The sequence below is a fragment of the Hemiscyllium ocellatum genome, chromosome 1, assembly GCF_020745735.1.
Source record: "Hemiscyllium ocellatum isolate sHemOce1 chromosome 1, sHemOce1.pat.X.cur, whole genome shotgun sequence".
Lineage (NCBI taxonomy): Eukaryota > Metazoa > Chordata > Chondrichthyes > Orectolobiformes > Hemiscylliidae > Hemiscyllium > Hemiscyllium ocellatum.
Window position 1 is genome coordinate 147,671,139 of NC_083401.1, and position 16,526 is coordinate 147,687,664.

Genomic DNA, 16,526 nt, shown 5'->3' on the forward strand with positions numbered 1-16,526 from the left:
TCCCGATACTTGGCTAACTATGTCATCCGGCATTCAATTAATTGGGATTCCTCTGTACTGTGTTCCCAAATTATTTCCTTGAGGATGTAGTCTTATCTTTTCATCTGGCAGCTGTAGATCTAATCACGTGCACAATTTCGACTTCCTTACCCACAACTACGCTGCCCCCAAACTATCCGTACCAATGTAATTATATTGGTTGTTCTGGCCACCGTCTCATCCATCCTACTGCAAAGATCTATCCAATGCTTTAAATTATCTTAAGGCTTATGTCTCCATTGGCTTCTCTGCTGCTCTTTTTTGCATTAAAACCCATAACTCAGTCTAACACTCTCCAACTTCGACTGGTTCTCTACATCTCCAAACATATCGATTTGAAAATTTTTGTCCTTGCTCGGATACCTCTTCATGGTATCACCCCCACCCTACCATGGGATTTCTTCCCACCTTATATCCCATATTTACCCTATGCTCCTTCACTACCAGATTTTAACACTGCTAAAAGGCAACAAGAAGGACAATTAACTGTTAAGATTAATTCTTAGACCAGGTCAGTAGACTCCGAGATGTTCTGTACAACCCATCAGTCGGACTTCTCCATATTCTTTGCCTCCTTTGTCATAGCCATTCATCAATAGTTGAATAGTTAATTTAACCAGGTTGAATTTAACCAATTCCCAGGTGCTGAGACAAACTCAGTTGAGGTGACCAAAGATCGAACAGTGAATTTCCTGGGTTGAAAGTTTGCTAACAGTGTTACAATCTTCCCTAGAGGGACGTGTTAGAGGATTTGAGAGTATCCAAGAAGGGTGTAAGGAAAGTCCCAGAAACTACAGCACATGGTCAGTTTAACATCAAGTAAAAGAAAGAAAAATTGGGAAAATAAAATCAAATTTAGAGCGCTTTGCATTAATAACGGAGAGCCAGCACAAAGCAGATTGTGCTCCACTAATTAAATTAAACATTTTGATGAAGTAACAGAGAATGTTGATGATACTGTACATATTGATTTTGAGGAAGCATTTGATAAGTAACAAAGTATGCTGGTTACCAATGAACTCCAGTTCATTGAATAGGAAGATCAATGTCAGCTTTGATAGAAAATTGGCTCAAGTACAGAAGACAGTAGGTTGTGGTAAATGGTTCTTTTATAGAAAGAAGAGAATGGATGAAGCAGAGTTCCCCAAATTCAGTCCTCGGGCCAAATATGTTTTTTAATATATTAAAATAATTTGGATAATTTAAAACAGAACAACATTTTAAAGTTTGTCGACTGTACAAAATTTATGAGCTGTGGCTGAGAGAGAGAGAGAGAGAGAGAGAGAGAGGATAATGCTAATGGATTACACCAGAACATAGTGACGATGACAGAATGGGCAACAAGTAGCAGATGGGATTGAGCACCGAGAAATGTCAGATTTCTTCTAATTCTTCTCTCTATCCCTTCTAATATAGAATAAATGGCAATGCTTCAATACAGGGCTCAGGAATCGAATGATTAGTGGCTGCACATCCATGCATCAGGACACAGTGAGGGATAAGTTAGCAAGGCATATTGGATCCTGGGCTTTGTCGAATGGAAGTATTAAAGTACATAAACAAGAAGTAATGCTGAACCTTTAAAACGTTCTGGTTAGCATACAATTACTGTACTCACTGTGGCAAGGATGCAAGAGTCCCCAAGATATTTAGAGGAGATTTGATGTGATTATGACATGTTTAGCTAAGGTAGAGAAAGCAAAGCTGTTATCATGTGCTGATGGTAAAAGCAGTAAGTGATACTGATTTAAGGTTTTAGGAAAGAGAATGTTTGGAGAGAAAATGTCTCTATTCCTGTGAAAAGCAATGATTTCAAAAAGAAGGAACTGAAATAAATTTTCAGAGCTATGGAGATAGACTGAGGAATGCGATCGACTGGATTGCTCTAGAGTCACCATGCACATGGGTCAAATGACCATAGAGGCAGAGTCTTACAGCATGGAAATGGACCCATTGGTCCAACTCATTCACGCTGACCAGGTTTCCCGAACTAAACTAGTCCTATTTGCCTGCTTTTGGCTCATATCCCTCTAAACTGAAAATGTGTTGCTGGTTAAAGCACAGCAGGTCAGGCAGCATCCAAGGAACAGGAAATTCGACGTTTCGGGCTAAAGCCCTTCATCAGGATGATGAAGGGCTTTAGCCCCAAACGTCGAATTTCCTGTTCCTTGGATGCTGCCTGACATGATGTGCTTTAACCAGCAACACATTTTCAGTTCTGATCTCCAGCATCTGCAGACCTCACTTTTTACTCATATCCCTCTAAACCTTTCCTATTCATGTACCTGCCCAATTGTCTTTTAAACATTGTAACTGTTACCTACACCTATCATGTCCTCTGGCAATTCAATCCATATACGAACCACCCTCTGTGTGAAAAGGTTTTCCCTCAGGTCCTTTTTAAAAACTTTCCCCTCTAATTTTAAAATTATGTCCTCTATTTTGAATTCCCCTACCCTAAAAAAAAAGACCTTTGTAATTCACCTGAATAAATGCCCCTCATGATTTTATAACTCTCTACAAGGTCACCCCTCAACCTCATACAGTTCAGGGAAAATAGTCCCAGTCTATCCTTATAACTCAAACCATCAAATCATCAACACCATACCCACAGGGATCATACTTAAGAGAGAGAAGGAGACCAACAATCAACCCTCTTTGTACTATCACAATGAACACAGAATGGTGTATGCCCCACAACAGTGTACAGGAAAGCAATACACACCAACCAAGTCCTGAATTATGACAGCAGCCACCCAAAACACAATTAGGACCCTATTCAAAAGGTCTACAACATAGTGCAGCACTCCAGACCTAGGAAGGGAAGAAGAACACCTCTACTGAGTATTAACCAAGAACAGATATCCCCGCAATTTCATCTGCAGATGCCTACCAGACAAACATGACGAGACATGCCATGACCTAACTCACTAGCCATGCTACCTTATATTAAAAAGTGTCTCGAACTCACAGCCAGACTTCTCTGCCCACTGGGATTCATGACAACCCGTAAACCGACAGGCACGCTCAGACAACTCACCAGAACACAAGACCCTATGCCAATCACGTGCAAGACTAACGTAATTTACAAGATTCCATGCAAAGACTGCACGAAACACTATACAAAGCAAACAGACAGACAGACAACTAAAAATGTGCATTCACAAACACCAACTAGCCACGAAATGCCACGACCAACTGTCCCTAGTAGCCATACACACAGATGACAGGGACCACAAAGTTGACTGGGACAAAACAATGATCATAGGACAAACCAAACAGAGGACAGCCAGGGAATTCCTAGAAGCATGGTACCAGTCCACGGTCTCCATCAACAAGCACATACACCTATATACTGGCCACTGCAACGAACAACCGGAACCTGCAACCGGCAACAGCAGAAACGGAACCAAATAAATTCCAGAAGGCACATTACAGCAACACTTCAGAGGAGGCTCCAAAGCTCTGAAGATGTCACCTAGACAGGGAATGAAACGTCTGCAAATAAACTTCCCAGCTCGGTGAACACACCCACAGCCATGATAACTCAGTTCTGGTAACATCCTTGTACATCTTTTCTGCACCCTCTCCAATTTAATAATATCCCTCCTATAGCAGGGCAACCAGAACTGTACACAGTACTCCAAAAGAGACCTCACAAATGGTACAGCAGCAACACGACGTCCTAACTCCTACAGTCGATGCTCTGACCAATGAAGACGAGTGCACCAAATGCCTTCTTCACCACCCTGTCTATCTGTGATGCAACTTTCAAGGAACTATGTACCTGAACCACTAGGTTTTTTTAGCAACACTACCCAACACTAACCGTGTAATCTTGCCCTGGTTTGTCTTACTAAAATGCATCACTTTGCAATTATCTAAATTAAATTAAATTCCATCTGCCACTCCTTGGCCCAGCTAATCAAAATCCCTTCGTACTCTTGGATAATCTTCATCACTGTGCACTGAACCACTAATTCTGGTGTCATTCACAAACTTACTAACCACACTTCTTATATTCTCATCTAAATTGTTTATAGAAATGTCAAACATTGGACCCAGCACTGATCATTGTGGCACACCACTGGTCACAGACCTCCTGTCCAACAAGTAACCCTTTACCATCACCCTCTCTCCTAATGACAAGCCAGTTTTGTATCCAGTTGACTAGCGCTCCCTGAATCCCAAGGGATCTAACATTACTAACCAGTCTATCAAGCAGACCCTTACTTAAGTCTATGTAGACAGCGCCTACCACTCTGCCATCAGCTATGTTCTTGGTCAGGTCTACAAAAAACTCAATCAAGTTTGAGAGACGATATCCAATGCACAAAGCCATGCTGACCATCCTAATCAGTCCATACTTCTCCAAATGCATGTAAAGTCAGTCTTTCAGAAACTGCTCCAACAACGTCCCCAACAGTGATGTCAGACTCACCAGTCTATAGTTGTCAGGCTTTTCCTTATAGCCGTTCCTAAATAAAAACACAACATTTGCCACAATTGAAGTGCTGGAAGACTGGACGGTGGCTGTGGGTGATAAAAATCTCTCTATTAAGAACCCTGAAATTTCTTCCTTAGCTTCCCACAATGTCCTGGGTTACACTTGATCAGGTCCAGGGACGGGCAAAGGGGTTGTGGTGGCCATGTTGGTAAGGGATGATATTCAGTCCCTTGTGTGGGGGGACCTAGAATCAGGGGATATAGAGTCAGTATGGATAGAGCTGAGAAATTCTAAGGGTAAAAAAGACCCTCTTGGGAATTATCTACAGGCCCCCAAACAGTAGTCTGGATGTCGAATGCAAGTTGAATCAGGAGCTGAAATTGGCCTGTCACAAAGATGTTACTACAGTTGTTATGGGGGATTTCAACATGCAGGTAGACTGGGAGAATCAGGATGGTATTGGATCTCAAGAAAGAGACTTTGTGGAGTGCCTCAGAGATGGATTCTTAGAACAGCTGGTGCTGGAGCCTACCAAGGAGAAGGCAATTCTGGATCTGGTATTGTGCAACGAACCAGAATTGATCAGAGACCTCAAAGTGAAGGAGCCATTGGGAAGTAGCAATAAGCTTCAATCTGCAATTTGAGAGGGAAAGGGTACAATCGGAAGTGACAATATTTCTGTTGAATAAAGGGAACAATGGAGCTAGGAGGGAGGAGCTGGCCAAAGTACAATGGTACAATACTTTAGCAGGGATGACAGTGGAGGAACAATGGCAGATACTTCTGTGTATAATGCAGAAGATGCAGGATCAGTTCATTCCAAAAAGGAAGAAAGATCCTAGGAGGAGGCATGGGCGGCTGTGGCTGACAAGAGAAGTTAAGAAACATATAAAGTTAAAAGAGAAAAAGTATAATATAGCAAAGATAAGTGGGAAAACGGAGGACTGGGAAGCTTTTAAAGAACAACAGAGGATTACTAAGAAGAAAATATGCAGAGAAAAAATGAGGTACGAAGGTAAACTGGCCAAAAATATAAAGGAGGATAGTAAAAGCTTTTTTAGGTTTGTGAAAGGCAAAAAAATGGTTAAGACTAAAATTGGGCCCTTGAAGACAGAAACAGGGGAATATATTACAGGGAACAAAGAAATGGCAGAAGAATTGAATTGGTACTTCTGATCTGTGTTCTCTGGGGAAGACACAAGCAATCTCCCTGAGTAACAGTGGTTGAAGGACCTGGACTTAAGGGAATTTATATTTGCCAAGAATTGGTGTTGGAGAGACTGTTAGGTCTGAAGGTTGATAAGTCCCCACGGCCTGATGGTCTACATCCCGGGGCCTGATGGTACTGAAGGAGGTGGCTCGAGAAATCGTGGATGCATTAGTGATTATTTTCCAGAGTTCGATATATTCGGGATCAGTTCCTGCAGATTGGAGGGTGGCTAATGTTGTACCACTTTTTAAGAAAGGTGGGAGAGAGAAAGCAAGAAATTATAGACCAGTTAGTCTAACTCCAGTGGTGGGAAAGATGATGGAGTCTATTATAAAGGATGAAATTATGACACATCTGGACAGTAGTAACAGGATAGGTCAGAGTCAGCATGGATTTATGAAGGAGAAATCATGCTTGACTAATCTGGAATTTTTTGAGGATGTAACTCTGAAGATGGACGAGGGAGATCCAGTAGATGTAGCGTACCTGGACTTACAGAAAGCTTTTCACAAAGAGTAGTGATAAACGGCTCCATTTCGGAATGGCAGGCAGTGACCAGTGGGGTACCACAAGGATCAGTGCTGGGACTGCAGCTTTTTACATTATATATTGATATAGAAGATGGTATTTGTAATAACATTAGCAAATTTGCTGATGATACTAAGCTGGGTGGCAGGGTGAAACGTGAGGAGGATGTTAGGAGATTACAGGGTGAACTGGACAGGTTAGATGAGTCATCAGATGCATGGCAGATGCAGTTTAATGTGGATAAATGTATGGTTATCCACTTTGGTGGCAAGAACAGGAAGGCAGATTACTACCTAAATGATAAAGATAAAGGGGCAGTACAAAGAGATCTGGGTGTTCTTGTACACCAGTCAATGAAGGTACAGCATGTAGTGAAGAAGGCTAATAGCATGCTGGCCTTCATAACAAGAGGGATTGAGTATAGAAGCAAAGAGGTTCTTCTGCAGCTGTACAGGGCCCTGGTGAGACCACACCTGGAGTACTGTGTGCAGTTCTGGTCTCCAAATTTGAAGAAAGACATTCTGGCTAATGAGGGAGTGCAGCGTAGGTTCACGAGACTGGAATGGCGGGACTACCTTACGCTAAAAAACTGGAGCGACTGGGCTTGTATATCCTTGAGTTTAGAAGACTGAGAGGGGATCTGATTGAGACATAAGATTATTAAAGGATTGGACACTCTGGAGGCAGGAAACATGTTTCCGCTGATGGATGAGTGCCAAACCAGAGGACACAGCTTAAAAATACTGGGTAGACCATTTAGGACAGAGTTGAGGAGAAACTTCTTCACCCAGAGAGTGGTGGCTGTGTGGAATGCTCTGCCCCAGAGGGCAGTGAAGGCTCAGTCTCTGGATTCATTTAAGAATGAGTTGGATCGAGCTCTCAAGGATAGTGGGATCAAGGGTTATGGAGATAAGGCAGGAACAGGATACTGATTAAGGATGATCAGCCATATTGAATGGTGGTGCAGGCTTGAAGGGCAGAAGGGCCTACTCCTGCACCTATTGTCTATTGACTTACATACCTTTATGCATTTAAGACCTCCAGCAGCTCCTCTTCCATAATATGGACTGTTTAAGACATTACTATTTATTTGTCCAAATTCCCAGCTTGTACGTCTTTTTTCACAGTAGATACCGAGGCAAAATATTCATTTAGTATCCCACCCATTTCCAGTGGGTCCACATAATGACAGCCTTGTTGATCTTTAAGGGGCCCTATTCTCCCCTTAGTTGCTCTTTTGTCTTTAATGTACTTGTAGAATCTCTTTTTTGATTTATTCAAAGTGATAATCGTGATTCATTAGCTATGATTAATTCACTGACAATCCTGGAACTTTATAATAACTTTGGCAAAACCAAAGCACGTAACACAGTCTATTTTGACCTAAGGTCAATTGCAGGTGATCTATTGGAGTTGGAATTGCAGTTGTGCAACATTGACTTACTTTGGAGAGAGCAGCAGCAAAGATCTCCCAAACCTGCCCCTGCAGTTCCTCACTGTAGATCTGCAAACTGTTTTGCATCCAGTTCTGCAACATAATGGAAAATATATAAATACCTATGCATTTTCTTTGCATATAATTTACGCTGTTTCTGAAATTGACTATTGCTATTAAGTTGATCTTTCAAATTTTTATTTTTAAGACTATCAGAAACAAGTTTTCTTAGCATAACTCAAATTCAACTTTGAACCTTTGAAAATTCTTCAAGCTGTTCAAAACAAGATGAAAATGCTGGTAACACACACACACACACATAACAACATCTGTAAAGAGAATATTATGTTTCAGAATGCATCTTTGAGTCTCAAAGATTATGGATTTGGAACATTAGAATGTATCTTTACAGATGCTGACTGACTTTGTGGGTATATTTATTAATTTTGTTTTTATTGCAGATTTTCAGCACTGGATTTTTCTTTTCATGTATTGATAGGTTGTTTGTACGTCAGTATATAAAACTGTTCATTAAGTCACAGATGCCTCAAAATGTATACTTTCAGAATTTGGTATTCACATAAACATTTATAAATTGCCTGTATTTGAACACATATGCACGGAAACCAACCTAGGTATCACTTCGTTACAGCTGCACAGCTGTCTTAAAATGCTGAGCTGCTGTAAAATCTCATCTGAAAAAGCGTAAATAATTCAAGCTGCAAAGATCACTGATCAAAGATAGGCTACTAATGAAAGTAAGAGCTGGCAAAGTTGCCTCGGTCCTATCAGATTATAGAGCTGCTGTCTCATTAGAAAGATGGACGATTGGTGGTAATTTAATCTGAGGGTCACCACACCTCAGATGAGGGGAGAAGTTGAGAAGGAGAGTCCTTCATGATAATGTCAGCAGTTGCAAGAATTTAATCAATGATGTTGGCAACAGTCTGCATCATAAACTGCATCCAGCCAACTGAACTACCCAACACTAATAATTCTGAAGCACATTATATTACTCTCAATGCCACTAATATAGTGTGTTAATAGAGTAAATGCAAAGGAGACTCCCAAGTAATGGCTACAATTTTAAAAGCTTGAGAAAGTGACTTCCACTCCTCACACACAGTTGCATTAACAACTCCCAATTTAACCTTATTTCACATTACCTATTATAATGAAGGACGGTTACCTAAACAAGCCATCAAAATTCATAATGTTTTCCACTTGCTGATATTCAGCAAGTAACAAATTGTGAATATAGATCAGTAATTTTATACAGTAAATGATGGTGAACCCTGGGGAGTCTGTTTAAATTATATGCTCAATTAAATTATTGTTTTATCTAATGTTTTGAAACATCCCATAGGAGCTTTTTCCATCTTATAAACTGCTAAAATTTACATAAGTGCAGAATTTGATGAAAATACATTGTGGCAAATATGCCACAATATAAAAATCAGGTTATCATTAAACAGAAAGAAGTCAAAACACACAAACCTGAAATTTTGTTTTTTTTCGAGGTATGTTATCATAAGTATTGATTTGTTCCAGAATTTCACGCACCTTGGGGTTAACATTTGATTCATTCATGATTTGATGGACTGTCTATATATGGGAAAACAGACTAAAGTTAACATCTGCAGCTGAACCCACTTATGGACCAGACCTAACCCCCTTCAAGAGAGATGGAGCGAAAAGCAGCGAGACATAGAGGAGAGGGAGAAGAGAATGCAAGACAGAGAGGGAGAGGGAGAGCAAGAGCGAGACAGAGACAACAAGGTTCAAAACCCCAATGAAAGATAAACTAAAACCATAGTTCTGTGGCAGCCTGACTCCATCCATTTATGCAGCTTCTCGAATAGAATCCCAACATGTGGAAGCAGGCCATTTAGCCAATTGAGTTCACACTGACCCTCCAAAGACCATCCCATCAGGACCCAAGCCTCTACCCTAACCCTGTATTCCCATCACTAATCCACCTAGCCTGCACACCCCTCGATAAGGTGGGCAATTTAACACGGTCATTCCATACAACCTGCACATCTTTGTGGGAGGAAACTGGAGCATCAGAGGAATCATATGCAGACAAAGATAGAATTGCAAACTCCACAATTTTCAAAATAAAACCCAAGTTCTCACAAGCTGTTTATTTTTTTGGCTTGGAAGAGACCACTTGGCAACCTTTGTTCATTAAAAAAAGGACAAAATATACCTCAAAGTTTCATCACAAATCTAAAATGCATACAACCTTTATTAAATAATACACACAATATATCAAACACAGTTCAGTTCCTGAAAAAAAAAGTCATATTTGACTTTAAATATTAACTGCTTCTCTGTCCAGAGATGCTCAAAGACCTGCTGGGTTTCTCCAACACGTTGTTTCCATGTCATACCCACTATTACAATCGATCACAAATGCTACAAACAAAAACTGCAGTAAACAATGATAAGAAAATGTAACTTAATTTCCTTTTGCTTGATTACTGCACTTAAAAGCAGTATAAATAAGCAGCAGGCTTTTTTTTAAAAAAAGGGAAATTCTTTCATGGGTTACACATTTCTGGAGCAGGGGTAGGGACAGAATCACAGTGCCACAAGAGGGTCCCCCTCAAGGAACTGAATTACCTCTTCCTGCTCATATGTTTAAACATTAAAGTACCAGAATCCAACTGCTCTTGAACTGGAGTCTACATTCAACAAAACTACATACACTGTATACACTCAAATCATTTTAAACTTCACTGCACTTTCCAAAATTTTCCATTTTGATTTTTGAAATGACAGCATTTGCTTACACTGGAACTGTGGGCAAATGTGCACAATGCAGCAAATGTAGCCTTTCAAAATCTCCTGAAGTCAAGCGATCAGAATGGTTCAAGAAATTCCTGAATACACATTTAGTGCTTCTATTAAATCCCCAAAAATCTCACTTAAGGCTTGCTGGTCATATGTGGTCTTATTTGAAGTAATAAAAATGTATTTAGCAATGTTATGTAGAAACTTTTACACGACTACCATCAACAACATAAAAGGTGGGTAAGATTTGATCAGAGTTGAGCAGCCCGCTACAACTGACAAACATTTTAAAACATGTATGAACTATTGCAGCCTTTTGAGTTCCTAGAAGCACACTAAGTGTGAGATGCAAAGAAAGATTTATTTACCTCTATCCACTGCTGTTGTTTCAAATCACCTTTTTTGGCCTTGGCTTCAAATCCTTTACCACCATACTTTTCATCTTCACTGATGCATTTAATATGTGTCTTGTAATCCTCTCCCCTATAAACAGTTGCAGACTTCTTTTCAGAGGATTGTCAACTATTATTTTATTACGATTATGTAGGAGTGAGCTTTTATTTACAATTTCATTGATCATAGCTAACAATGTACAGCGCAAATTTAAAGAGTAATCTTCAAAACCACAGCTGCAAAGATTAACTAGTTTAGCTCCACATATCCACAGCATGTTGAACTATATACAGCAGCAGGAGGATGGTGGGGGGGATCACAGCCGGCACAATATACAAGCATTATGTCAGCAGCAGCAGACGTAACCAAAGTACAGCCTTACAAGCAATTTAGATAGAATATGACATCCATTAACAAGCTAAAACCTTTTACGTACCCATGACACTTACCAAAAGTCCTTCCCACAGTCAATACATGACAAACATGGACAATTCCGACAACTATTAAAATGCTTTTCCACTTGAGCTTTCTTAACTGATGCTCCACATCCATTACAGATGAAGACCACCATTTTGTTTTATTCTAGGGTCCCTTCTCCTCACTCACCACAAAGCAATACCTGTAACACCAAAAAATATATCTCAGAAATGGAAAAATAATCAGTCCAAATATAGGCTTTACTAATGCTGATGTTCTCTTATTATTGCAGTTGGCTTTAGAATAATGGATGAAATAGTAAACATCAAATAATATCCTGTTATTCACACTTCTGTCCAGGGTCAGTTCTGATGAAAAGCCATTGATTTAAAAGATTAACACTGTTTTAAGCTTTCCATTCATGCTGCTTAACTTGCTGAGTATTTCTAGCATTTCCAGTTACACTTCAGATTTCCAGTATCTGCAGTATTTTGCTTTACCAAGTGATAGAAAATTGGACCTATTCAAATAGGTCAGGGGATGTAACGAAGAAACTCAGTCAAATCTATTATAACAGTCACTAAGAGTGAGCAAGTCACGAGAAAGGTGCAAAAGATATTAAGCACAGTACTAAAGCTTACTTTCAGCAGTTAGCAAAAATGTTAAGGAGCAAGGAAAGAGGGAATTTCAGAGTTTAGGTCCAAGGCATTAGAAGGTTCAAGTGCCAACAGAGAGAAGAAGAAAATCATGAATAGAGAAAAGGCAAGAATTAGTCAAGCACAGAAGGGCTGTATGGCTGAATCAGGGAAGAGAAATAGGAAGAGGCAAAATTACTTCGAGATTTTAAAAATCACGGCCTTGTTGCGCCAAGACGCAATGTAGATTCGAGGACAGGAACGATGGATGGACAGGACTTAGTGCCAGTTAGGATCTCGGTAGCTGAGTTATGGGCACATTCCAATGGATAGAAATTGGAAGGCCATTCAAGAGTGCAATGAAATAGGTATGTGTAGGAATAGATGAGGATTTCAGAAATAAGTATTTCTGCCAAGAGCAGATGTAAACAAAGTTACACAGGTGAAAGAAAATGGTACCAGTGATGGAAAAAGATAGCTCTGAAACCATGGGAGGCAATGACATTATTATAATGTCAATGGACTAGTTATCCAGACTATAAACTCATGTTAACTTCTTGTAAAATTCAATAAAATATAAAACAAAAAGATGGCTTAAAGGCAACCACGGAAGCATTGTCAATTGTCATTTTAAAAAAAGCTGTTCTACTAAGTCCTTTAGGGAAGGAAATCTGCCATTCTTACCTTAAATAAACCAAAGAATTGCAGATGCTGGAAATCTGAAATAAAAACAGAGGTCGTTGGAGAAACTCCACACATCTGGCAGTATCTGTGGAGAGAAAGCAGAATCAGCATTGAGTCACAACCCTTCTTTTGAACTGTTTCTCTGTCATTCTCACCTGTCTGGCCTAATTAGTCTCCAGCCCCACAACAATGTGGTAGGCTAAATGCCCTCTTACATGGCCTAACAAATCATTTAGTTGTATCAAACCAATGCAAAGTCTAAAGGAACAAAATGAAACAAGACAGACGGCTGGAATTAATCTCGAAATGACAACAGAAAACATAGCCTTTAGATTAGATTAGACTTACAGTGTGGAAACAGGCCCTTCGGCCCAACAAGTCCACACCGACCCGCCGAAGCGCAACCCACCCATACCCCTACATTTACCCCTTACCTAACACTACGGGCAATTTAGCTTGGCCAATTCACCTGACCCGCACATCTTTGGATTGTGGGAGGAAACCGGAGCACCCGGTGGAAACCCACGCAGACACGGGGAGAACGTGCAAACTCCACACAGTCAGTCGCCTGAGTCGGGAATTGAACCCGGGTCTACAGGCGCTGTGAGGCAGCAGTGCTAACCACTGTGCCACCGTGCCTTGTCAACCTTGCAAAGTCCTCCTGATCAACATCTGGACCTTGCTCCCAAAATTGAGACATACTCCACAGATTAGTCAACCATAATCATATTACAGAATGATATCTCACAGACAATATCCCAGCCACTACCATCACCATATCTGAGTATGTCCTGTCCCACCAGCAGGACACAGGCAGCAGAGGTGGCAACACAGTACTATATAGTCAGGAGGGAATTGTTGAGGAAGTCCTGAATATTGACTGAAGATCCTATGAAATTTCATAGGTGTCAAGTCAAACATAGGCAAAGATTTATGCTGCTGATTAGCATCTATCTCTCTGCCCTTCCTTCCCCTACCTCTCACCCAAAGCACTAAGCCTGTGCTATGGTATAGATTTAATGAAGCATTACAGGCCATCAGCAGCAGCAGAACTGTACCCAACCACAACCTGTAACCTCGTGATCCAGCATGTCCCCACTCTATTATCAGTGAAGGGTCCAGGAGGTTATGTCAAGAGAAGAACCAGGCACACCTAAAAGTGAAGCCACAACACAATTAATTGCATACCCAACAGAAAAGGCATGAAATAGACAGGTCTAAGTGACACTACAACCAAAGAACTACATTTAAGCTTCCCAGTGCTGGCACACGAATGGTGACAATAATTAACCAAACAAGAGGTGGAAACAATACTAACAGCCTTATCCTCAACAATAAGGGGTGCCATTGTATCTTTTCTAAAGACAATGCTGAAGAATTGCATTCACGCCAAGCCAAAGTGCTGAGTAGATAATCCACCTCAACCGACTTCAGAGGTGCCCAGCATCAAGGGTGCCCAGTTTCAGCCAATTCAATTCACTCCAATGGGATATCAAGAAGTTGCTGAAGTCACTGAGTGCTGCAAGGCCTTTGAGCACTGACAATATTTCAGTAATAGTACTGAAGACTTGTGGTCCAGAACAGATTGTGCCATTAGGCAAGCTGTTCCTGTACCACTGTACAACACTGGCATCTACTGATAATGTGCAAAATTGCCCAATGAAGTCCTGTGCACAAAAAAAAAGGACAAATCCAGCTGAGACATTTATTGGCCTCTTCATCTGGTCATGATCATCTTAGCACTTGCTGATGTTCAGCTTGGGTTCTGTCAAAACCACTCAACACATAAATAAGAACAGAATTGATGAGATGAGAATAACTGACCTTGACCTCAGGGCAGCAGTTGAGCAAGAATGGCAGCAAGAATTCCTAGCAAAGCTGGAAACATTGGGAAAGAGGGCAGTGGGAGCAAAGAGACAGAGACAGAGGGAGAGTACATGCAAGAGAGAAATGCGAGAGCACGAAACACACAGATAGATAAGGATTCTTCCTCATACCTGACAAAAAGGAAAATGGTTATATTTGAGGGTTATTCATCTCGACAGAAGCTCCTCAGGGTAGTGCCCAGGGCCCAAACAGCGTCAGCTGATTTAATGATGACTTTCCCTGGATTGTAAAATTGAGTTAGGACTGCTTACTGATGATTGTAGAATGTGAAGCAAAATTGATGACAACTCAAATACTGATATAATCCATGTCCCTTTGCAGCAAAGTCTGGACAACATCCTGACCTGGGATAACAAATCGAGAGTGCGGTGCTAGAAAAGCACAGCTCGTCAGGCAGCTTCAGAGGAGCTGGAGAATCAACGTTTCGAGCATAAACTCTTCAAGATCTGTAGGCCTCACTTTCTCCCAGGTTAACAAGACACAAGGGGTACATTTTTTTACAGAGAGGGTATTCGTATGTGGCATTGACTTCCTGAAGAAGTGCTGGATGTGGGTATTATTAGAACGTTTACAAGACATTTGTATAAGTGCATGAATAAGAAAGGTTTGGAGGGACATGGGCCAGTAGAAGGCAAGTAGGACTAGTTTAGTTTGAGGTAATGTTAGGCGTAGACTGGTTGGACCAAAAGAGCCAAAGATGATAGCTTTGTTCTTTCCAATATTCAATAGTTAAGCACTTGACAGTCAATAGCATCAGACAATTGACTGATGACAAGTGTGAAAGTTAAGACATTCCTCATAATGAAGCTGAAGGTTTATGTTGATGGGCAGATGAGAGTAGAATTGTTTGGAGCTGACTTGGAGAGAGATTGAGATTCCTGATGAAGGGCTTTTGCCCGAAATGTCGATTTTCCTGCTCCTTAGAGGCTGCCTGACCTTTTCCAACACCACTCTAACCTTGACTCTGATCTCCAACATCTGTAGTCCTCACTTTCATCTTTGAGAGAGATTGAGTGGATATTTACAGCAATTAGAAATTGCAAATTCAGGAACATGTAACCCAATTTCCCATCACGATGCTGACAGACTAAAACCAATATGCAAAATACTGCAGCCTCAGGTAGGGATTGTGAGCTCATCCAGCACAAGTAGAATACTAGAGTTGCACCACTTCCACCACTTTTAACACTCACTCCTTTCACCACTAACATACAGAAGCAGCAGTCTGTACTAGTTATAAAATGCTCTGCAGTAACTCTCCAAGGCTACTCTGACAATTTACAGACTTGAACATGCTTTTTTAGTAGTTTCACCAAAACTGTTGGCAGTGCCATTTTTCAATTTAAACATTGAACTAAAGTTGCATTTGCTCTCCATGGAGCCTAAAAGATTACTTTGAAGAGGAAAGTTGTCATGCAGTTAACACTTATATTTTGATCTTATTGACTGCTACATTACAACAATGACTAGAGCTCAACAAGATTTCACTGACCCAAAAGTACTTTGGATTGTCTTAAGGTTGTGAAAGATGCTATAACATTGTAAACATTTATTTAATGCAAATGTTAAGAAAAAAATATTACATTAGAGAGACTGAAACTCTCAAATCATCTTTAGGTATGTTAATACATGTACCTAGCACGTGGGGTGGAGTGTAATGCAAAGTACAAAATAAAAGTTGACAACTCAAGTGGGGAGAGGGGAGCAATGCAGCTTACACCTCAGTGGGTCTTTACTGAAGGAATGCAACACTGTTGAAGGTGGGTTTGTTAAACCCGAAGGCCCTGTTTCAATTAAAGTACATTTACAAACGACTTAAAAATTTTGTTCAACTTAGAGCAGGAAACCAGACAAGTTCTAGAATCAACATTACCAAAAAAAAACCAGGAACAATCTGAAATGGAAAGAGTTACCCTTCAATTCCTCTCGCTGCGGTACAGGACGTAAAACTTCTACAGCGACGATGCACCGTCTGCTCTTTGCCCTCCTCAAGCAGCCCCCCCACCCCTCACAACGCACCCGAACTCACACGTGTGGTACCGGAACAAGGTG

General features: G+C 40.7%; 1 protein-coding gene across 3 annotated transcripts in view; it reads right to left on the minus strand.

Annotated features, from left to right (window-relative positions):
* lyar (Ly1 antibody reactive homolog (mouse)) overlaps positions 1-16,495 on the minus strand; it is a 34,412-nt gene extending 17,917 nt beyond the window's left edge. The window contains exons 1-7 of one of the 3 annotated variants that reach the window (XM_060826795.1): positions 16,388-16,495; positions 14,585-14,693; positions 12,588-12,672; positions 11,301-11,470; positions 10,827-10,941; positions 9,157-9,264; positions 7,669-7,752 (exon numbers count right to left, since the gene is read on the minus strand). In XM_060826795.1, the coding sequence (XP_060682778.1) occupies positions 7,669-7,752; positions 9,157-9,264; positions 10,827-10,941; positions 11,301-11,422 (429 nt within the window). In that variant the 5' untranslated portion in view covers positions 11,423-11,470; positions 12,588-12,672; positions 14,585-14,693; positions 16,388-16,495. The remainder of the gene's footprint in view (positions 1-7,668; positions 7,753-9,156; positions 9,265-10,826; positions 10,942-11,300; positions 11,471-12,587; positions 12,673-14,584; positions 14,694-16,387) is intronic. The other 2 variants (XM_060826803.1, XM_060826787.1) reach the window with 2 other exon arrangements.
* Between the last annotated feature and the right edge of the window lie 31 nt (positions 16,496-16,526).